This window comes from Macaca mulatta, chromosome 1 (genome assembly GCF_049350105.2).
Source record: "Macaca mulatta isolate MMU2019108-1 chromosome 1, T2T-MMU8v2.0, whole genome shotgun sequence".
NCBI classification, from domain to species: Eukaryota; Metazoa; Chordata; class Mammalia; order Primates; family Cercopithecidae; genus Macaca; species Macaca mulatta.
The window spans coordinates 201331108-201353300 of record NC_133406.1 but is presented as its reverse complement, the minus strand read 5'-3'; the positions used below and the strand labels follow the sequence as shown (position 1 = coordinate 201353300).

General features: G+C 41.1%; 1 protein-coding gene across 9 annotated transcripts in view; it reads left to right on the top strand.

Annotated features, from left to right (window-relative positions):
* MACF1 (microtubule actin crosslinking factor 1) overlaps positions 1-22193 on the top strand; it is a 384222-nt gene that overhangs the window by 334413 nt on the left and 27616 nt on the right. For all 9 annotated transcript variants that reach the window (XM_077962816.1, XM_077962815.1, XM_077962806.1 and 6 more), the window contains 20 exons: positions 690-916; positions 1977-2099; positions 2198-2299; positions 2925-3026; positions 3120-3293; positions 3385-3540; positions 3682-3879; positions 4423-4551; positions 5342-5515; positions 8104-8259; positions 8364-8570; positions 8705-8824; positions 9265-9434; positions 11732-11891; positions 12805-12999; positions 13333-13461; positions 14345-14488; positions 15550-15738; positions 20219-20339; positions 20930-21093. In XM_077962816.1, coding sequence (XP_077818942.1) covers positions 690-916; positions 1977-2099; positions 2198-2299; positions 2925-3026; positions 3120-3293; positions 3385-3540; positions 3682-3879; positions 4423-4551; positions 5342-5515; positions 8104-8259; positions 8364-8570; positions 8705-8824; positions 9265-9434; positions 11732-11891; positions 12805-12999; positions 13333-13461; positions 14345-14488; positions 15550-15738; positions 20219-20339; positions 20930-21093 — 3140 coding nt within the window. The remainder of the gene's footprint in view (positions 1-689; positions 917-1976; positions 2100-2197; positions 2300-2924; positions 3027-3119; positions 3294-3384; positions 3541-3681; positions 3880-4422; positions 4552-5341; positions 5516-8103; positions 8260-8363; positions 8571-8704; positions 8825-9264; positions 9435-11731; positions 11892-12804; positions 13000-13332; positions 13462-14344; positions 14489-15549; positions 15739-20218; positions 20340-20929; positions 21094-22193) is intronic.

The window sequence follows — 22193 nt, the reverse complement described above, 5'->3', positions numbered from 1 at the left end:
CATAGCAAAATTTTGTAAAAATACAAAAATTGGCTGGGCGTGGTGGTGTGCGCCTGTAACCTCAACCATTCAGGAGGCTGAGGTGGAAGAATCACTTGAACCTGGGAGGCAAGTGAGCCAAGATCACGCCGCTGCACTCCAGCCTGGGTGACAGAGTGAAATTCCCTCTCTTTAAAAAAAAAAAAACAGAAAGAAAGAAAGAAAGAAATAATAGGCCAGGTGCGGTGGCTCATGCTGATAATCCAAGCACTTTGGGAGGGCAAAGTGGGTGGATCACCTGAGGTCAGGAATTTGAGACCAGCCTGGCCAACATGGTGAAACCCCGACTCTACTAAAAATATAAAAATTAGCCGGGCATGGTGGCGCATGCCTGTAATCCTAGCTACTTGGGAGGCTGAGGCAGGAGAATCTCTGGAACCCGGAGGCAGAGGTTGCAGTGAGCCGAGATTGCACCACTGCACTCCAGTCTGGGTGATAAGAGCGAGACTCTGTCTCAAAAAAGAAAAGAAGAAAAGAAAGAAAGAATAGTAAAACTAAAATAGAAAATTATCCTTTAGTTATAAATGCTTAGCATTTTTTTTTTAAAGATAGTTTCGTTGAAAAGGTCAGAGTTAGATGGAATTTCTGAAGAGACCAATTTCAGGCTCTTAGGGAAGTTCTATTCATATCTCTTTTTTTAACCTGCTCAGAAATCCAGGATAAATTGGATCAAATGGTATTCTTCTGGGAGGACATCAAAGCTCGGGCTGAAGAGCGAGAAATCAAATTTCTTGATGTCCTTGAATTAGCGGAGAAGTTCTGGTATGACATGGCAGCTCTCCTGACCACCATCAAAGACACCCAGGATATTGTCCATGACTTGGAAAGCCCAGGCATTGATCCTTCCATCATCAAACAACAGGTTGAAGCTGCTGAGGTAAGAAGGAAACAAAACCTTTTCTTTTAGGTGTCTGTCCTCTAGAAAAAGCACTTTATCAAATCAAAGTGAGGTATGTTAATAGCTTAGCCAGGCTGAGCACCTTAAAGGTTTCTGTTTTTGTTTTTGTTTTTTGCTCTTGTCACCCAGGCTGGAATGCAATTGCATGATCTTGGCTCACTGCAACCTCCGCCTCCCGGGTTCAAGCGGTTCTCCTGCCTCAACCTCCTGAGTAGCTGGGATTACAGGCATGCACCACTATGCCTGGCTAATTTTTGTATTTTTAGTAGAGACGGGCGGGGGGGGTTCCCCCCCATATTGACCAGCTGGTTCCAAATTCCTGACCTCAGATGATCCACCCACCTCGGCCTCCCAAAGTGCTGGGATTACAGGTGTGAGCCACTGCTCCAGGCCTAAAGTTTCTTTTTAAGTTGAGACATTCTCCAATTGAAAAAAACCTGCTCATTATATTACATTTCTTAAGTGTAGAAAAATAGACAGTAGACAATAAAAATCGATTTTTGGACTCATTATCTAGAGATAACAGTTGTTACTTTGACATACTTTTTTCTAGTCTTTTGGTGCTTTTTTCTTTTTTTTCTTTTTTTTTATTTTTATTTTTTATTTTTATTTTTTTGAGACAGCCTCTCACTGCAACCCAGGCTGGATTGCAGTGGCACGATCTTGGCTCACTGCAACCTCCACCTCCCAGGCTCAAGCAATCCAGCCATCTCAGCCTACCTAGTAGCTGGGACTACAGTCATATGCCACCACACCCGGCTATTTTTTTGGAGGCAGGAAGGGATGAACCTTTGGTAAATGATTGAAGCTCACTGTGCCTTTTCTGTACTATTTTATATATACATATATCTATATGTAATACATATTTTGTGTATATGAAAAATAACCACTTAGAGTCTGAAGCTTTAGCGTCCAGATAAGTGAAATTGACAGTTACATTGCTCATCTGCTATTGATGGGGTATAAATCACATTTGCAAAGTTTGGTAAGTTCTGTTCTGTTTTCTGTTTTGGCTTATATTCTGTTCATTTACATGTAGACTATTAAGGAAGAGACAGATGGTCTGCATGAGGAGCTGGAGTTTATTCGGATCCTTGGAGCAGATTTGATTTTTGCCTGTGGAGAAACTGAGAAGCCTGAAGTGAGGAAGAGCATTGATGAGGTGTGGAGAAATGGATGAGGCATTCAGTTAGAACATTAGTGGGCTCAGACTGAAGAGTGATACTGATTGAAGAATGTGATTGAATGTTTTTCCCCTAGATGAATAATGCTTGGGAGAACTTAAACAAAACATGGAAAGAGAGGCTAGAAAAACTTGAGGATGCTATGCAAGCTGCTGTGCAGTATCAGGACACTCTTCAGGTGAGAGGCCAGTAGGTGACCACCAAGGAAATACAGGTTCTGTTTTTTGTCATTTTTATCATTTTCAGAATTCAGCACAAGAGTGGATCACCTTCACAGGACTGCAGACCTAAGATAGTGCTATTTCCACAAATCTAGCCAAAGTTCCCCACTTGTAGTGAAAAAAGTAGTGACATCTGTCTGAATTCTTACTCTTCCTGCCATTTTTATCATTCCCTGCTCATCATAGATTCATTCAACTATGTTGTGAAGCTGGTCTTACTGTGAAAGTCATTGCTTGCCAGAGGTTCCAAACCCAGGTTATCTTCAAGCACAGTTTGGCACAGTTACTTCAGAACACCATGAGCTTGCTAGCTGGGATTGAGAAATCTTAACTTTTATTCAAATTTAGTTCATTTCCAAATTGTACTTTATTTTGAACATTATTTTGATAATGTTGGCTCCATTATTAAATCACTGTATTATTAAAAAGATCATTATTCCTTATCTGTGCCCCTTACCTAAAATCACAAACAGCACAAGGTGCTTTGATTGATTTATGTCTTCTTATGTTAGCAGGGATAATGTTCATTCTCTCCCAAATACTTCTGGTTGTTTTTGACTGTTTACTTGTCTTTTGTTCTAGTCTATGTTTGACTGGCTAGATAACACTGTGATTAAACTCTGCACCATGCCCCCTGTTGGCACGGACCTCAATACTGTTAAAGATCAGTTAAATGAAATGAAGGTTTGTATCTGGGTATGGCTTTTGAAGAAGAGTTGTTTTATTTTAGTTTTTAAAGACTTGATTTGATGTTAACATTGAGTGTGTCTTTGGCAGGAGTTCAAAGTCGAAGTTTACCAGCAGCAAATTGAGATGGAGAAGCTTAATCACCAGGGTGAACTGATGTTAAAGAAAGCTACTGATGAGACAGACAGAGACATTATACGAGAACCACTGACAGAACTCAAACACCTCTGGGAGAACCTGGGTGAGAAAATCGCCCACCGACAGGTAAGGCAGGTGATAGATGACATCAGTGAACTACTCTCTGCTCTTTTCTAATTTCCTAATGAATGTTCCCTTTCTGTCTTTTCCTGAGTAGCACAAACTAGAAGGTGCTCTTTTGGCCCTTGGTCAGTTCCAACATGCCTTAGAGGAACTAATGAGTTGGCTGACTCATACTGAAGAGTTGTTAGATGCTCAGAGACCAATAAGTGGAGACCCAAAAGTCATTGAAGTTGAGCTTGCAAAACACCATGTAAGTATTTTCATTTCTTCATCTCTAACCCTATTGAGACCAGATAATTGCCACCAGAAGCAATCGAATGTTGTGTATACCTTAGAGAACCAAGTTAGATGATCTCCATGGAGATAAATTATGTTGTTCAACATTTTTTAGGTCCTAAAAAATGATGTTTTGGCTCATCAAGCCACAGTGGAAACAGTCAACAAAGCTGGCAATGAGCTTCTTGAATCCAGTGCTGGAGATGATGCCAGCAGCTTAAGGAGCCGTTTGGAAACCATGAACCAATGCTGGGAGTCAGTGTTACAGAAAACAGAGGAGAGGGAGCAGCAGCTTCAGTCAACTCTGCAGCAGGTACATGTGACATCCAAGTGAGGTAGGAAGAGCTATACAGATAACAGAAAGCCTGTCTAAGAGAGAGGAGATCAATTTGAAAAGCAAAGAACCCCTTATGTCTTGAGGGGAAGGTTCATACTGTGCTGTAATTTATCTGGAAAGAGCAGCTTTTGATTGGGTAGTTCTTTTTTGAATTCGTTTGTAGCTCAGTCTTTTTATTCACTATTCAAAGTTAGTAGAGCTTCACTTGTATGATTCCCTTTTTGTGTTGGATCAAGTCAGGTCTCTCCCTGTTCAAGAGTACCTTAATCATATAGTCAATTCACCTGATTGTGTCAGGCATTTATAATATGTTATAGTGAGGTCTAAAGGGTTCTGCTAGATTCTAACAATAATATTGGCCCCATGCTAATCTGGCAACAGAACAGCTTTGCCAGAGAGCAGCCCAGAATTCCTCCCTCAAGATAAATTCCTCATATCATTTGGAAAGTTTACTTTTGAAGCTGAGAATTGATTACTGATGTGGTTGACATATCTTTTTCTATATCTTTTTCTCAAAAGGCCCAGGGCTTCCACAGTGAAATTGAAGATTTCCTCTTGGAACTTACTAGAATGGAGAGCCAGCTTTCTGCATCTAAGCCCACAGGAGGACTTCCTGAAACTGCTAGGGAACAGCTTGATACACATATGGTAATAGCAGTTTTTTTAAATTGAGTATAAGCATCCCATATTCAATAGCTCCCTTCCAAGTTCATAGTGATGTATTAATATGTATCTGGAAATCTACAAAGAAGTGCATTTTTACCAAAAATATAGTATAACCTTTGGGGATTGCTCCCTGTTACAGGCTTCTAATACCTTACAGTAGGCAGCAGTAGTGACAGGCAAGGGTCAGCTGGAAATTTTGAGTTAATCGGCTTTATTGGCACACATATATTGACTTGAAGATGACAGCATCAAGAAGAAAAATATATAACACAGATGTGTTTGTACTTAAGAAGGAAACTACTTAATGGAGGTTTACGGAAATCAAATAGTTACTAACAGTATTTCAAGAATGCATGCTAGAACCAAAAGCAACATAATTTCTAGGCAAATTTTTCATGAAAAGTGGAAATAGATTATTGGAGTCTTTTGAGGGATCTCTAATCCTTAAAAAATGTTTTTCTTCTATGGGTGATAAAATTATTTTAACATTTTAATTTGTCACTTGTTATTTTATTTAGTAAAATATGTTAATATTTACATTTTAATACAAATGAATTCTAAGCAATTAGTATTTCCTTATTACAGCTACTTTTATTATTAAGTATGGTGGGTCTCATTCCCTTATAGCTCAGCACTTGCACTGATTCCAAAAGAATGGCTTTTAATCAAGATGATCTCTTCCTGGACTTTCCCAGACTCTGCTACAGAATCTATATGTAGGTGTCTTCCAGAGAATGGGTATAATTGATATCTTTCCTGCCTTTTCTTGTAGGAACTCTATTCCCAGCTGAAAGCCAGGGAAGAGACTTATAATCAACTACTTGACAAGGGCAGACTCATGCTTCTAAGCCGTGATGACTCTGGGTCTGGCTCCAAGACAGAACAGAGTGTAGCACTTTTGGAGCAGAAGTGGCATGCGGTCAGCAGTAAGATGGAAGAAAGAAAGGTACAGTGTATGATCCCCATGTTTGAGTAATTTACTGACTGATTGCATGTATAATAATTGCCATCTCATTTATATGAAGATTTTTTGAAGACCAGGGTATTGTAACAGAAGTTGCAGAACTGATTCTGTCCGTGTTGAGTCGCATTGATGTTATAAGTTTCTGTTGTTGTTTGCTTATATAATTATTCATTCCTTACCTGTTAAGACATTACTGCCATTGTTGCTCTGTGGTGGGTTTTATGTCCTATATTAATCATCAATTTGTGTTCTACTTAAAAACAAGATTTTGCTGGAGTTGGTGTCTTGGAGTTGAGAGATTGGGGACAGGGCATGTAGGGACGATGACTAATAATTCTCCACAAGGAATTTGGTTCCTAATGTAAATGCAGTATGCAAGGAAATTTACTAGAAATCAGGAGAGAAGTAAATTATATGACCTCTTCCTACTCATCCTCAAAGATCAAATTCTCTTCTCTACAAAATAATGAAAGATGATTAGGGATGAAGGTGTTTGCCCAAAAAGATTATTTTTTATGAATACAGAGTTTCACTGTATTTTTTGCTGGTCAGATCAAGCATGCAATATATACATAAACCTGTTGACCACATTCACTCAATGAATAGTTATTGAGCAAGTGTGTGCCAAGCCCCGTGCCTGATTTATGGTGGAAACACTAAAGATGACCCTATCATTGGGAAATTAATGAACAGAAGGACATAAAACACATGAATATCTTGAGAGAAGCATTAATTTCCTAAAAGCCTTCTAGCATGGGATTGGGTAATTTGGTTATATAAAGAATGGCTAAAGGACCTAAGTGTATGCTAATTCTTGGACAGGGCCAGACCTGGTGGCTCGCACCTGTAATTCCAGCACTTGGGAGGCTGATGCAGGAGGATTGCTTAACACCAGGAGTTTGAGACCAGCCTGGGCAATATAGCAAGACCCCATCTCTACAAAAATACCTAAAAATTGGCCAGGTGTGATGGCACACGCCTGTAGTCCTAGCTACTTGGGAGGCTGAAGTAGGAGGCTCACCTGATCCTGGAGGGTTGAGGCTGCAGTGAGAGGTGATGGTGCCACTGCATTCTAGCTTGGGTGACATCAAGAACCTGTCTCCAAAAAAAAAAAAAACACAACTAATCCTTGGACAGGCTGTCATCCATAGATCCTGCAGAAGGCAAAGCTAAGATTAAATAAACTATTCTAGCTCATAAACAAGAAATTTTCAGAGAGTTTTCTTAATAGTTGAGCAAAATACCTTAAGACATAGTTGCCCATCATCAGAAATGGTCAGGCAAAAACTGAATGTCAAGGATAGTTTATTATCTTGCAGGAACATTACCTTCAGGATCAGTAAAATCATTTATTAAATGTGTGTGGTGCTGTATTAAGAAAATACAAAGAATATGTAGATACAAAGAATATAAAGATATAAATTAGATATAAAAGTATATCTTTTATATCTATAAAGTAAATATAAAAAATATAAAGAATATGTAGATAGAATGATGTGGAAAGAATTCCTATCTAGGAAGTTGTAATATATTAATTTCTAAACATTCCTCTGTATATTTGAAGTGGATTTCATTTTTCCACCTGATTTGTTTAGATTGGGTTTGTACATTTTTATAACATTTATTGTAATAGCTTCTTTTTTGGGTGGCGGTGGGGGAGTTACAAAAATAACCTGAAAACGCAAAAAGGAAAATAGAAATTATAACCCAGTCAGGTAGAATTAACAAGTTAACATTTTTAGTGTACATCTTGGAGTTTTTTCTGTGAATATTTTGGAAATACTCATTTTTGCCAGCCCATCATTTTTACTTTGCCTGCCTAGTAGGTCGGCCAGAGGCAGAAGTCATTACCAAAAGGTTAGTGTAGGTCTCTGAGGATGGAGTTTATGAACTCTGTGGGATTGAAGTGTACTTGTGAGGAGCAGCCTTTTCCCTGAATGAGCTATTGTTGTTGCCGTTCTTAGGTAAATGAAAGTGTCTGAAAATCTACATCTAGTGTTGTCAGATTTTTGCCTAGAATGTCTTGGCTTCTTTCATTACCTCTTCTTCTTATAGCATAAGCATAATTTTCAGACTCATATTTTCATATGCCATATTTTCTGAAAACATGTATTTAAACAAAGAGTACTACATTGAACATCATCTTTGTAGTAAATTGCTTTTCATTTAGCCATTTTTATACCACAAAAAGTATATTAAAGGAAACTGAAACATTACCCAAAGCAGGTTGCAGATCCTACAGCTGTCACCACTGAAGGGTCTGTTCACTTACGGTTATTGAATAGTCTTAATCCCGTTCAAGGAAATGGAGAGTAGCAGAGAAAGGAACTTAGCTGCTTATTGTGCTCTATTTCCTTTTCCATGTACACAGTTCTTGCCCACTTGTTTCAGACAATAACATTAAAATGTCCCCTTCTTTACAAATAAAGCATGTTTGAAGGTCGATTAAATGAGGCTTCCTTTTTAGAGGTCATTTCATTTGGTGTACAATTCATGCCTTTGTTGCTGAAGCTATAATTCCTGAAATTGGCACTTTTTCTTTGTGTGTGTGTGTTTTACTTGAAATTCAGTCAAAGCTGGAAGAGGCCCTCAACTTGGCAACAGAATTCCAGAATTCCCTACAAGAATTTATCAACTGGCTCACTCTAGCAGAGCAGAGTTTAAACATCGCTTCTCCACCAAGCCTGATTCTAAATACTGTCCTTTCCCAGATAGAAGAGCACAAGGTAACTATGATATTACGATGCTGCCTTCTTTTTGAAAGCACTAATTGAAAGAAATGCCCCTTTATCTTATCTTAAGCTTAAAAAGAGCACTGTTGTTCCTTCAGGTTTTTGCTAATGAAGTAAATGCTCATCGAGACCAGATCATTGAGCTGGATCAAACTGGGAATCAATTAAAGTTCCTTAGCCAAAAACAGGATGTTGTTCTGATCAAGAATTTGTTGGTTAGCGTGCAGTCTCGATGGGAGAAGGTTGTCCAGCGATCTATTGAAAGAGGGCGATCACTAGATGATGCCAGGAAGCGGGCAAAACAAGTAAGTTGGGGAGGAGAGATACTAATTCACTGAAGAATCTTGGGCTGCATGTATTGAGTCTCTGGGATGATTCTCAAATGTGCTGTATAGTGTGTATATTCATTCCTGTTAACTTACTTCTTATGTAATTTTAGTTCCATGAAGCTTGGAAAAAACTGATTGACTGGCTAGAAGATGCCGAGAGTCACCTGGACTCAGAACTAGAGATATCCAATGACCCAGACAAAATTAAACTTCAGCTTTCTAAGCATAAGGTAAAGCAGTTAATTGGTCTTAGGTCCCAAGAATACTATTCACTAAAGCTTGTAGCTTGCCAAAAATACAAATCAGAGCTAGTAAAAGGAAAACCAATCGGTTAATGTTTAAAAGTCAAAATGATGAAGCCAGGGTTCCATTTTATATCTAGATAATCTAATCATGATATTTGCTCATTTAAATAACAGTTTAAGCAAAGTAGATATGGGAGTAACTAATTAAAACTGTAGGCTTTCACAAATTGTCAGGCACTTCTGTGTATGGTATAAACAAAAAATTATGAATTTCTTAAGGATAAGCTATGGTTAATTTTAGTTCAAAAAAACTGGTGACATTCATACTTTATTTGGTTTCTAGCCTGAAAACTCAAATTATTTTGTTCCAAATCAAGATGTCATCTGACTTTTAACACTTTTTTGTTTTCTTTCTGGAAACATAGGAGTTTCAGAAAACTCTTGGTGGCAAGCAGCCTGTGTATGATACCACAATTAGAACTGGCAGAGCACTGAAAGAAAAGACTTTGCTTCCCGAAGATACTCAGAAACTTGACAATTTCCTAGGAGAAGTCAGAGACAAATGGGATACTGTTTGTGGCAAGTCTGTGGAGCGGTGAGCATGAATGTCCCCTTCAGGGGTCTAACCGGGATCCCAAAAGCAAGAGGCTCTTACCAGATTCTATAAAATGGTGATAGGCCGGGCGCGGTGGCTCAAGCCTGTAATCCCAGCACTTTGGGAGGCCGAGACGGGCGGATCACGAGGTTAGGAGATCGAGACCATCCTGGCTAACACAGTGAAACCCCGTCTCTACTAAAAAATACAAAAAACTAGCCGGGCGAGGTGGCGGGCACCTGTAGTCCCAGCTACTCGGGAGGCTGAGGCAGGAGAATGGCGTAGACCCGGGAGGCGGAGCTTGCAGTGAGCTGAGATCCGGCCACTGCACTCCAGCCTGGGCGACAGAGCGAGACTCCGTCTCCAAAAAAAAAAAAAAAAAAAATGGTGATAAAGCTAATGCATCAGTAAGACGTTTTGTACCATCTTAACACCACCAGTTAGTTCAAAGACTATTATAATTTAAATAAAATGTATAAAAATTCTCATTTTAAACTTGAACTTTACTGTATTAGAAAGAGAGAGACCTATAAAATCAAAGCAACAATAATAGAAGATCAGTAACTCAAAAGTATTTGTAAATTGTCAATTTGTAATACCAACAGCTGTCTTATTGACTGCTCTGGGACACTCCAAAGCCTCTACATGCATTACCTCATTTTACCATAATGATACCTGACCTTTGCTGGGCAATTACTACTGAATATATACCAAACAGTGGCTAATAATAATTTAATCCTCATAACCACTGAGGTGGGTACCACTTTTATTGCCATTTTACAGATGAGAAAATGACCATAAAGAGGTTCTTAACTCCCCTAAGGTCACTCAGCTACCATATTGGCAAAGCTGAGGTTTAAATCGTGGCAGTTTGGTTCTAAAAGTTGTACTTTTATCTATTTGTACCCACTATGCCATGCTAAATATTACAATATCGCTACCCTATTTGTACTTTTTTTTCTTTTTTTTTTTTTGAGAAGGAGTCTTGCTGTGTCTCCCAGGCTAGAGTGCAGTGGCGCGATCTCGGCTCACTGCAAGCTCCGCCTCCTGGGTTCACACCATTCTCCTGCCTCAGCCTCCTGAGTAGCTGGGACTACAGGTACCTGCCACCATGCTTGGCTAATTTTTTGTATTTTTAGTAGAGATGAGGTTTCACTATGTTAGCCAGGATGGTCTCGATCACCTGACCTCATGATCCACCCACCTCAGCCTCCCAAAGTGCTGGGATTACAGGCATGAGCCACCGTGCCCAGCATTTTTCTTTTTTTTTTGGTCTTGTTGAGACAGGGTCTAGCTCTCTCACCCAGGCTGGAGTGCAGAGCTTACTGCAGCCTTCAACTCCTGGGCTCAAGTGATCCTCCCACCTCAGCCTCTCGAGTAGCTCAGACTACAGGCATGTGCCACCACACCTGGCTAATGTTTTTTGTTTCTGTTTTTGAGACGGAATCTTCCTCTGTCGCCCAGGCTGGAGTGCAGTGGCACAATCTCGGCTCGGCTCACTGCAACCTCCGTCTCCCGGGTTCAAGCAATTCTCCTTCCTCAGCCTCCTGAGTAGCTGGGACTATAGGTGCATGCCACCACGCCCAGCTAATTTTTAAAAATATTTTTAGTAGAGATGGGGTTTCACCATATTGACCAGGCTGGTCTGGAACTCCTGACCTCTTGATCCACCCGCCTCGGCGTCCCAAAGTGCTGGGATTACAGGCGTCAGCCACCACACCCAGCCATTGGTTTTTATTTGAGTAGAGACAAGGTCTTGCTATTGTCCAGGCTGTTCTCTAACTCCTGACCTCAGGTGATCCACCTTGGCCTGCCAGAGTGCTGGGATTACAAGTGTGAGCCAACACACTTGGCCTGTACTCCAATTTTTTTTGATGAGGTGGCTGAGGTTCAGGGAGATGAAGAAACAGCCTAAGGTCACACAACTGATACAGAGCTAGGAGTTGAACTCCTGATTCCTGATCATTACCAAAACCATCATCTTTTACTTGGAATGGTATAAGGAGATTAACACAGACCTTGGGTTGTTAGAGTGTGCCTGTGTGTCACTGGGCTATAAGATGCCTGAAGGGTATCTCTCTCTGTCCCCTGTGCTACCCTTAATCCATTCTAGAGGGTGGTTTGATTTAAAATGTCTCACCATCTCTCAGTTACTTTTTACTCTATTTCTAACTGTTCTAATGTAGAAGTCACTCTCTATATAGGGTTCAAACAATATTCCCTTTCAGCGAGGCAGAATTGTGGGCCATTTGTAAAAGGAATCCCTAAAAATGGTAGCATTTGTGTGCATTTCTCAGGCAGCACAAGTTGGAGGAAGCCCTGCTCTTTTCGGGTCAGTTCATGGATGCTTTGCAGGCCTTGGTTGACTGGTTATACAAGGTGGAGCCACAGCTGGCTGAGGACCAACCCGTGCACGGGGACCTCGACCTCGTCATGAACCTCATGGATGCACACAAGGTAAGGGCGAGGTCTGGGCTATGTTGGAGTGCAGTGCCCTAGGATCTTCTACATGTGATTGCCTTGCCCTTCTTTCTAGGGGAGAAAGAGAGCCTGACAGTTGCTTTGTGTGTTCAAACAAACTGTTGCTGAGATTCTGCATTAGTCACAGAATTTACCAAAATTGGTTTGATTCAGATTTGGCAATGTGTAAACTTCACTTCAAGGTTGCCCCTCTTCCTGTTTGTTTCAGTTGAGTCACAAAATGGATTTAAATTCCAACGGAAACCCGTAAGATACCATTTCCACTGACTCCTAAAATGGAAATGAGTGATTTTTTTTAAACCACTTCTGAACCTAACAGTCTTAACACCATGCACGCCAATATTTAACATCATCTCTACCTGTCATGTTGGATTATGTAATATCCTCCTGTTTCAGCACAAGCATTTAACTTTACCTTGAAATTACAACAGATTCTTGTTATGTGCAGAGCAGTTATGTTTTTATTTCCCATAATTCTGGAAACATTAGTATAATGATTACCATTTTACAGATGAAGAAACTGGGCCTTAAGCAACTTTTCAAAATTATGTGTCTCCCAAATGCCTGAGCTAGCATTTAGAGCCACTTTTTCTGGTTGTTTTTTTTTTTCTTTTTTTTTTTCCATGAGATTTGGTCTCGCCATGTTGCCCAGACTGGTCTTGAACTCCTGGGCTCAAGCAATCCTCTCATCTTGGCATCCCAAAATGCTGGGATTGCAGGCATGAGCCACTGCGCCCGGCCTGGTTGTTTTTTCTTATACATTGCTCTGCCTCCCTCTATGCATAAAAGACACATGATTAGAACCTACCAAGAAAATTATTATTTCCCAGTGGTTTCTTGGACTCAAAACATTCCTCAAACAAACTAATTCTCCTATTTTCTTTTCTAGGTTTTCCAGAAGGAACTGGGAAAGCGAACAGGAACCGTTCAGGTCCTGAAGCGGTCAGGCCGTGAGCTGATTGAGAATAGTCGAGATGACACCACTTGGGTAAAAGGGCAGCTCCAGGAACTGAGCACTCGCTGGGACACTGTCTGTAAACTCTCTGTTTCCAAACAAAGCCGGCTTGAGCAGGCCTTGAAACAGGTAAGAGACATTTGCTGTCCCAACCCAAGGGATAGATCTGAGTGGGTTTATTTTGTTTTTCTTTTACTAGAATCTGTTCCAGTCAGTCTTGAATTAAGTGTAACAGAGTTGAAAATTGATATTCTGAATATTCTATAAAACTTTAACATTCATTTTGAGAAATAATGAATTCAGCTGATTTTCAAAGATCTACAAATGAAAGATAACCTTTGTGGAGTTTTGATGAGGCCATGAAATGTCTGAATGAACACTGGACCCTTTCCCTGGCATGTCCCAGTGTCTAGGTCCTTGGCTGCAGAGAGAGGTTGAATCTTTTGTGCTTGGTTATTTCAGGCGGAAGTGTTTCGGGACACAGTTCACATGCTGTTGGAGTGGCTTTCTGAAGCAGAGCAAACGCTTCGCTTTCGGGGAGCACTTCCTGATGACACAGAGGCCCTGCAGTCCCTCATTGACACCCATAAGGTAATTCAGCCTTGCGGTTTGGTGACCTCATGCTACCTACCACCTTAAGGGCTGCCTACCACTAAATGAAAGCAACTTTTTCTTGGAATTATCAGAACTCACATGAGAAGGAACAAAACCAGTGGCCCTAGCTCATAGCAGGAATGAAAGGGAAATAGCTGTTGGGTTTTTTGACATCTTAAACATTAACATTCATTCTTAGAAAAGTAATATATGTTGGTTGTAACAAGTTTTTAAAACATGGTATTATATAAAGAAAAACGTGGACTATTTCATCTTCTTTCCTCCTCACCTGCATATTCCTTTGTTTGCCTTTCCTTATGTTACCAGCTTTAGGCCCTGATATGATCCCCCAGAACCACTTACCAAGCTGTAGAGTATGGTGCAGTGTCTGGGGTCTCAGTCTATCCTAAAGAGGTGGGAAATGTTGTTTCCCTTTTTAAATTTTTATTTTATCCACTCAGAGATTTTAATCATGGTTTTATCATTACATTCTGTTATGGGTATTTTTAAAATATTATGATTTTTATAACTATAATTATATTTTTCCAATACAAATATGTTTACCAACATGAAATGAATAAATGAAAAATGGGATTAAAAAAGAAAGAAACTAACTCGAATAGGAAAAAGGGGGCATACCTCTGTGTGTCCTATTCTTGTTGTCATCTCCACCACAGAAAGTCATTCTTGTGTAAACCCCTCACCTTCCCACATCTTTTAGAATTAAAATGCCGTAAATAACTAAGTACAGGCTTTTAGAGGTCTGTGTCAACACGTGGAGGAAAAAGAAAACATTGAAATTTATCCCCCCTCAATGTAAACTAACAGTGCTGCTAATGTAGACTTTTTAAGTATTTGTTTTAAAATCTTTTTTGTTAAGGAATTCATGAAGAAAGTAGAAGAAAAGCGAGTGGACGTTAACTCAGCAGTAGCCATGGGAGAAGTCATCCTGGCTGTCTGCCACCCCGATTGCATCACAACCATCAAACACTGGATCACCATCATCCGAGCTCGCTTTGAGGAGGTGAGTCCCTGGTTCAGAGGAGGACCACACACGCCCAGTAAACTATTACTATAGTATAGTATTTTTCTCCTAGGTAAGGAATCTTTCACTCACTGTGAATATCTCAGCAAAAATTAAGTTAACATTTTAGTAAAGACTGTTTTCTTGGTAATGTGTGGCAACGAGGAGTAGTAGTGTTGGCATAGTGCTATGTTAATAGTGACTTTCAGTGGACATGTTGTGTATAGTGTCCCCTCTTTCCTGGGAAGTCCTGTGTTAATAGGATGTAGAGCTGACCCTGGAACAATGTGTGTTTCAACTGCACAGGTCCACTTATATGCGGTTATTGTTCGGTAAATGCAGTCAGCCCTCCATATTGGTTGGGGTCCACATTCACAGCCAAACGTGGATAGAAAATACAGTATTCACGGGAAGCGAAGCCCATGTGTACAGAGGGCAGACTTTTGCAGGTTCCACAAAACCAATTACAGACCTTGAGTATGCATGGATTTTAGTATCCGCAGGTGGTACTGGGACCAGTTCCCTGTGGATACCAAGGAACAACTATACTAGATTTGCTTTCAAGAGAGCTGATATTTTATTCCAGCTCTTATCCCAGTTGTCACTGGGGTAATAGTGAAGTCTCTTGACTGTTTGGGTGCTCTCTCCTCTAAAAAGTCATTGGGTTCGCCGGGAGCAGTGGATCACGCCTGTAATCCTAGAGCTTTGGGAGGCTGAGTCAGGCGGATTACCCGAGCTCAGGAGTTCAAGACAAGCCTGGGCAACATGGTGAAACCCGTCTCTACAAAAATACAAAAACTTAGCCGGGCATGGTGGCGCAAGTCTGTAATCCCAGTTACTTGGGAGGCTGAAGCAGGAGAATCACTTGAACCCAGGAGGCAGAGGTTGCAGTGAGCCGAGTTTGTGCCACTGCACTCCAGTCTGGGTGACAGAGCAAGAGTCTGTCTCCAAAAAAATAAACAAAAATAAAAAGTCATTGTCAAAATCAGATGAAAAAGGGCTTTGGAAACAAAGAGGTATGCTTGACTGAAAGAGACCATGGTTTCCTTCTTTTTCCACAGGTCCTGACATGGGCTAAGCAGCACCAGCAGCGTCTTGAAACGGCCTTGTCAGAACTGGTGGCTAATGCTGAGCTCCTGGAAGAACTTCTGGCATGGATCCAGTGGGCTGAGACCACCCTCATTCAGCGGGATCAGGAGCCAATCCCACAGAACATTGACCGAGTTAAAGCCCTTATCGCTGAGCATCAGGTGTCTTAACCTCACTGTGTGATCACTGGTGTTTTCCATGTTGGGCATGGATACCATCTCTGTTGCCCTGTATATTTGTTTTTAAATTGCTGCTTAACACATTACCACAGACTTAGCATCTTAAAACAACACATACTTACTTACCTCATAGTTTCTGTGCTTCAGTCACCTGGGCATGAGTTGACTAGGTCCTCTTCCTGTAGTCTCCCCAGGCAGAAATCAGGGTGTCAGCCAGTACTATAGTCTGATCTGGAGTTCAGGGTCCTCTTTTAGGCTCACTCAGGTTGTTGGCAGAATCTAGGTCCTGGTGGATGTAGGACTGAGGTCTCTAACTTTCTTGCTGGCTCTCAGCTAGGAGTTGCTCTTACCTCCTAGAGGCCCCCTCAGGTCTTAACCACACAGCCAGCTGGAGAAACTGTCCAAGGTCCTATATGGAGTCTTGAAATGTAATGGAGAATGAAATGTAATTACGAGAGTGACTGTTCTATCATTTGCCCACACTCAAGGGAGGGGGATTACATTGAGTGTGCATACAGGAGTGGGAATCTTGGGGGCCTTCTTAGAAGTCTGCCTGCCACAGCCTGTTTTTATTGACCATCATCTGAGCCAAGGGCCCACTGGTCCCCATTATACCTAGTTCAGAAAGCTCTCTCAGATGAACCCAGTGATCAGTGAAGGTGCACATCAGACTAAACTGAATGGAGGAAAGCTCAGGTGAGCCATCTTCATAATATATCCTTAAGAGGCAAATACTGTTTTTAACCATAATCATTTATACTGAATTCAAGTGTGAATCTTGATTAGTTATACTGTAGACTGTATGGTCATTTTAGTTTATATAAACAATTACCCCTGCAAGTGAGAACTCACTATACAGATGGTCCCTGACTTGCAGTCTTTCAACTTTATGATGGTTCAAAGGTTATACGTATTCAGTAGAAACCATACAATTCGAGGCCAGGTGCAGTGGCACACACCTGTAATCCCAGCACTTTCGGAGGCTGAGGGGGGCAGACCACTTGAGGTCAGGAGTTTGAGACCAGCCTAGCCAACATGGTGAAACTCTATCTCTACTAAAAATATAAAAATTAGTTGGGTGTGGTTGTGGTTGTGATTGCCTGTAATCCCAGCTACTCAAGCGGCTGAGGCAGGAGAATCACTTGAACCAGGGACGTAGAGGTTGCAGTGAGCTGAGATCGCACCACTGCACTCCAGCCTGGGTGACAGAGCAAGACTCCGTCTCAAATACAAAACAAAATAAAAAATACACTTTGAGTACCCATACAATCATTCTTTCACTTTGATTACATGAGATAGTCAACACTTTATTATAAAATAGGGTCTGTGTTAGATGATTTTGCCTAACTGTAGACTAACGTGTTTTGAGCATGTTTAAGGTTGGCCAGGCTAAGCTACGATGTTCCATATTTTAGGTGTGTTATATTTTCAGCTTAACGATGGGTTTGCCAGAATGTAACTTCGTCATAAATCGAGGAGCACCTATCCTTCCTGTGGGATGTACCTCCTCTCTGAGAGATTATCTTCTTCCTATCCAGTTCCTCTCTTTTCTGTTTTCCCCTCTCTTCTCTATGTCTTCAGTCTCTCCCTGTTTATTCTTTTCTCTAAAGCTTCCAGACATGTCCTTCCAACCCAATGTTCCCCTCAAGTTACCACTGTGTTGCCTCCCCCCTTTTTCAGCTACGCTTCTTGTTCCCTGTCTCATCTCCATTTTTCCCATCACTCGCCAGATCCCTGTGGTCTGGCTGACACTGTTCTGGTCACATTCTACTGGCTAAATCCAACAGAGGTTTTTCAGTCTTTATTTTGTTTGACATGTGACATAGCTGGCTCTTCATCCCTTCCCAAAACTTTCCTTTTGACTTCTGTGTCCTTTAATCTTTGTGTTTTCCTCTGATCTCTCAGACTGTTCCTTTTTAGTCTTTTTAGCTGGTTCCTCTTCCCTGCCTATGCATTAATGTTGTTCCCTGATGTCTCATTTGTGATGCTCTCACACTGCTGAGATTTATCTGGTCTAACAGCTTTAGCTATTACCTATAAAGCTTCTGCATCTTTTTCTTTTTTTTTTTTTCTTTTTATTTTTGGTGGGTACATAGTAGGTCTATATAGGGTATATGGGATATTTTGATACAAGCGCAAAATGTGTAATAGTCACATCAGAGTAAATGGGGTATCTATCATCTCAACCATTTATCCTTTATGCTACAAACCAATTACACTCTTTTAGTTATTTTAAAATGTACAATTAAATTATTGTTGACTATAGTCATTCTATTGTGCTATCAAATACTAGATCTTATTCATTCTTTCTATTTTTTTGTACCCATTAACCATCCCCATGTCTCCCACCAAACTCACACTACCCTTCCCAGCCTGTGGTAGCCATCATTCTACTATCTATCTCCATCAGTTCAATTGTTTTAATTTTTTTTTTATTATGGTAAGTTCTAGGGTACATGTGCACAATGTGCAGGTTTGTTACATATGTATACATGTGCCATGTTGGTGAGCTGCACCCATCAACTCATCATTTACACCAGGTATATCTCCTAATGCTATCCCTCCCCCCACCCCCTCCCCACAATAGGACCCAGTGTGTGATGCTCCCCTTCCTGTGTCCAAGTGATCTCATTGTTCAGTTCCCACCTGTGAGTGAGAACATGCAGTGTTTGTTTTTCTGTTCTTGCGATAGTTTGCTGAGAATGATGGTTTCCAGCTGCATCCATGTCCCTACAAAGGACATGAACTCATCCTTTTTTATGGCTGCATAGTATTCCATGGTGTATATGTGCCACATTTTCTTAATCCAGTCTGTCACTGATGGACATTTGGGTTGATTCCAAGTCTTTGCTATTGTGAATAGTGCCGCAATAAACATATGTGTGCATGTGTCTTTATAGTAGCATGACTTATAATCCTTTGGGTATATCCCCAGTAATGGGATGGCTGGGTCAAATGGTATTTCTAGTTCTAGATCCTTGAGGAATCGCCACACTGTTTTCCACAGTGGTTGAACTAGTTTACAGTCCCACCAACAGTGTAAAAGTGTTCCTGTTTTTCCACATCCTCTCCAGCACCTGTTGTTTCCTGATTTTTTAATGATCGCCATTCTAACTGGTGTGAGATGGTATCTCATTGTGGTTTTGATTTGCATTTCTCTGATGGCCAGTGATGATGAGCGTTTTTTCATGTGTCTGTTGGCTGTCTTTGCATCTTTTTCATCTCCAGCACCATCATCTCCTAAAGTCCAGACATACAGTAAACTAGAAGCCATTCTAAAATTCCACTTCATCTTTGCCTCCTTGCCTGACACTATTTGTCCATTCCAAATCTGCCTCCCCTTTCCTCATTCAGAAGGCTGTGATGTCTGGAGTTCCTTCTTTTCCTCTTCCCCCTACATCTAGCCACTCACCAGGGCTTGTCAGTCCCACTTTCAAAATATCTCTTGGCTCCATCTTTCCAGCCCTGGCTCCAACCCTCACCGTGTTTTGCCTCAGTTACTGCAATGGTTTCTTAACCTGTCTTCTCACTGCTAGGCACTCCCTATCCCACACTTCCCCCCACCCCCATATCACTCCACCTTTTACACTGAAGCCAGAGTGATAGCTGTAAAGCATCATATCTCTTACCTGGATCGAAATCTTTCAGCTGCCCCCCATTGCTCTCAGAATAAATGGCCAACCCTTAGCCTGACACAGAAGCCTTTTGTGATCTGTCTCCTGCCTGCCTCTTCAACCCTGCCTCTTGCCATTCCTCTGATTGCATCCCCTGCCCAGCCAGTGAGTGGAGGGGTCCTGGCCACAGCACTGTCAGGCATCCCTGTCTCTGTTTAGGTTGCACCCTCTTCCAGGACTGCCTTCCTACCATTTGTTGACTATTTCTTCATTGCTCAGTGTGTCAGTCCATTTGCATTGCTCTAAAGGAATTCCTGAGACTGGGTAATTTATAAAGAAAACAGGTTTATTTTGGCTTACGGTTCTGCAGGCTGTACAGGAAGCATGGTGCCAATATCTGCTTCTGGTGAAGGCCTCAGGAAGCTTAGAATCATGGTGGAAGGCAAAGGGGAGCCAGCATGTTACATGGCAAGAGAGGGAAAGAGAGAAAGAGGAGGAGATAGCAGGCTCCTTTTAAACAGCCAGCTCTCATGTGAACTAACAGCAAGAACTCACTCATTACCATGGGGAGGGCACCAAGGCCATTCATGAGGAATTTGCCCCCATAACTCAATCACGTCCCATTAGACCCCACCTCCAACATTGGAAATCACATTTCAACACGAGATTTGGAGGGGACAAGTATCCAAACTACATAACATACCTCAGTAACTCAACTCAGGCACTGGCCTCCAGGCAGACTTTCCTACCACCACAAGCCATAAAGTACCCATCCTAGCTCTTCTTTTGCCCCCATAGGAGTAAAAATACAATTTTTAACTCTTTTTCATATTTTTTGTGTTTAACAGACGTTTATGGAGGAGATGACTCGCAAACAGCCTGACGTGGACCGGGTCACCAAGACATACAAAAGGAAAAATATAGAGCCTACTCATGCGCCTTTCATAGAGAAATCCCGCAGCGGAGGCAGTATGTTTCCAGCCCCCTCTGTTAGGATGCTTCATTCCTGCTAATTGAAGATGAGCACTTTCCAAATGCCTGTCAAAAAAAATTGTATTCCATTTTCAAAAACCGTATTGGTTTTGAACCAAAATCTTTTGTTTTTGAAACTCACTTTTCTTACATTGACAGACAGTAGCTATACTCCATATTCTTGGATTGGTATGAAATTATGAGGTGGTTAAGCTTATTCTTTAACAGTGGCCTTTCCATTGTTTTGGTTATCAGCGCTAGCTGTTTACATTTGACTTGCACTAATTCAATCAGCAAAACAGCTCCTACAGAATATGTTGCTTTCTTAGTTGAGTTAATGTGTCATCAGCTCACTAAGGTGGGACAGAATTGCTTGGAGATATGTAGGCGGCAGGTAAGTTTGTGCTGGGAGGATCAATACTTTTGGAATTAGTATACCTCCGTATCTAAATATTGCCAAGTCCCGTATTTCTTTTCTCAGTTACTGACTGGATATTATTCTAAAGATCTCCTAAGTTTATACATACAGCTATTTCTCCTTGTGTGCTAACCAGCTGTTCTAATCTTGTGTTTATTTTTCCTTTTAGGGAAATCCTTAAGTCAGCCGACCCCTCCTCCCATGCCAATCCTTTCACAATCTGAAGCAAAAAACCCACGGATCAACCAGCTTTCTGCCCGCTGGCAGCAGGTGTGGCTCTTAGCACTGGAGCGGCAAAGGAAGCTGAACGACGCCTTGGATCGGCTGGAGGAGGTAATGCCCTGCTGAGTGGCCTTCCCTGAAAGAAAGTGATTTTTTCAATCAAAACACAGCCCTTCTGAGGCTCTCTAAATGTGAACCGTGTGTCCTAACTGACTTCTTCACAAATAGAAACAGACCTATACCAAGCCAGTACCCATTCTTTGAGGCCCCTGAATGAGAAAAGACACATTTATAAGAAAACCATTCATGACAAAGTAGGCCAAAGCTTCTAGGTGTGGAAAGCAAGAAAACAGCCAGTCCATAGTGAGGGCCAGGACGTGATCTGCCTCAGCATCTTGCTGTGGTTGGGAATCAGGAACAGAACTTTGGAAATTTGTCTCCAGATATGTAGCAGAGCACAAAAATGACCCTTGTTGAGCCTTTCATGTAAAAACAGATGCTACACAATTATGAAATAGGAGTAATTTTTAATGATTTTGTTATTTTATTAGTCTTCACTTGATCATGAAAAGCAACTCTATTTTGAAGTGTCATTACCCAGTAAAAAAAATATATATATAGTACTGTACTTCCTAGTTTCTAAAACAAGCCTCTAATATATTTTGTATTTTTTTATTTGTGCATATCAAAGCAGCTATGCCTGGAAGTGAGTGTTCTGTGTTTTATTTATTTTTTCCTTAGGTCAGTTGACTTTTAAGCTTATTGGGTTCTTGGTGCTTTTTTCCCCCCATTCCTTCTAACTTTGGAGTTTGAAAGACCAAGGGGAAACTGCTGCACTGTTTAAGTCATTTTGAGTGTATATCATTAACATAGACTTAAGTAGCTGAAAATTGTCTTGCCCACTGCATAGGCCTGCTGTTTTCCATCAAGGCCAAATATTTAACATGGAGGTCAGATGGGAAATTTGCTCTCTGGTGCCATTCCAAAGAAACATGCTTGGATACAACACTGGGTTCCCAATGCTTCCATCCAGAACTCGGATTTTTCTCATTGAAATCTCAGAAGATAGTGGTAAACACGAGCCTCCTGATGTGAGCCCTATGTGTGATTATAATGCCTTTCAAAACAACATAACTGAGGAGTGCTAAGGATCTCCCTTCTGGGTTAGAATCCATTCCCTTGCATCTAAGAGAGTGATCCTTTGAAAAGCC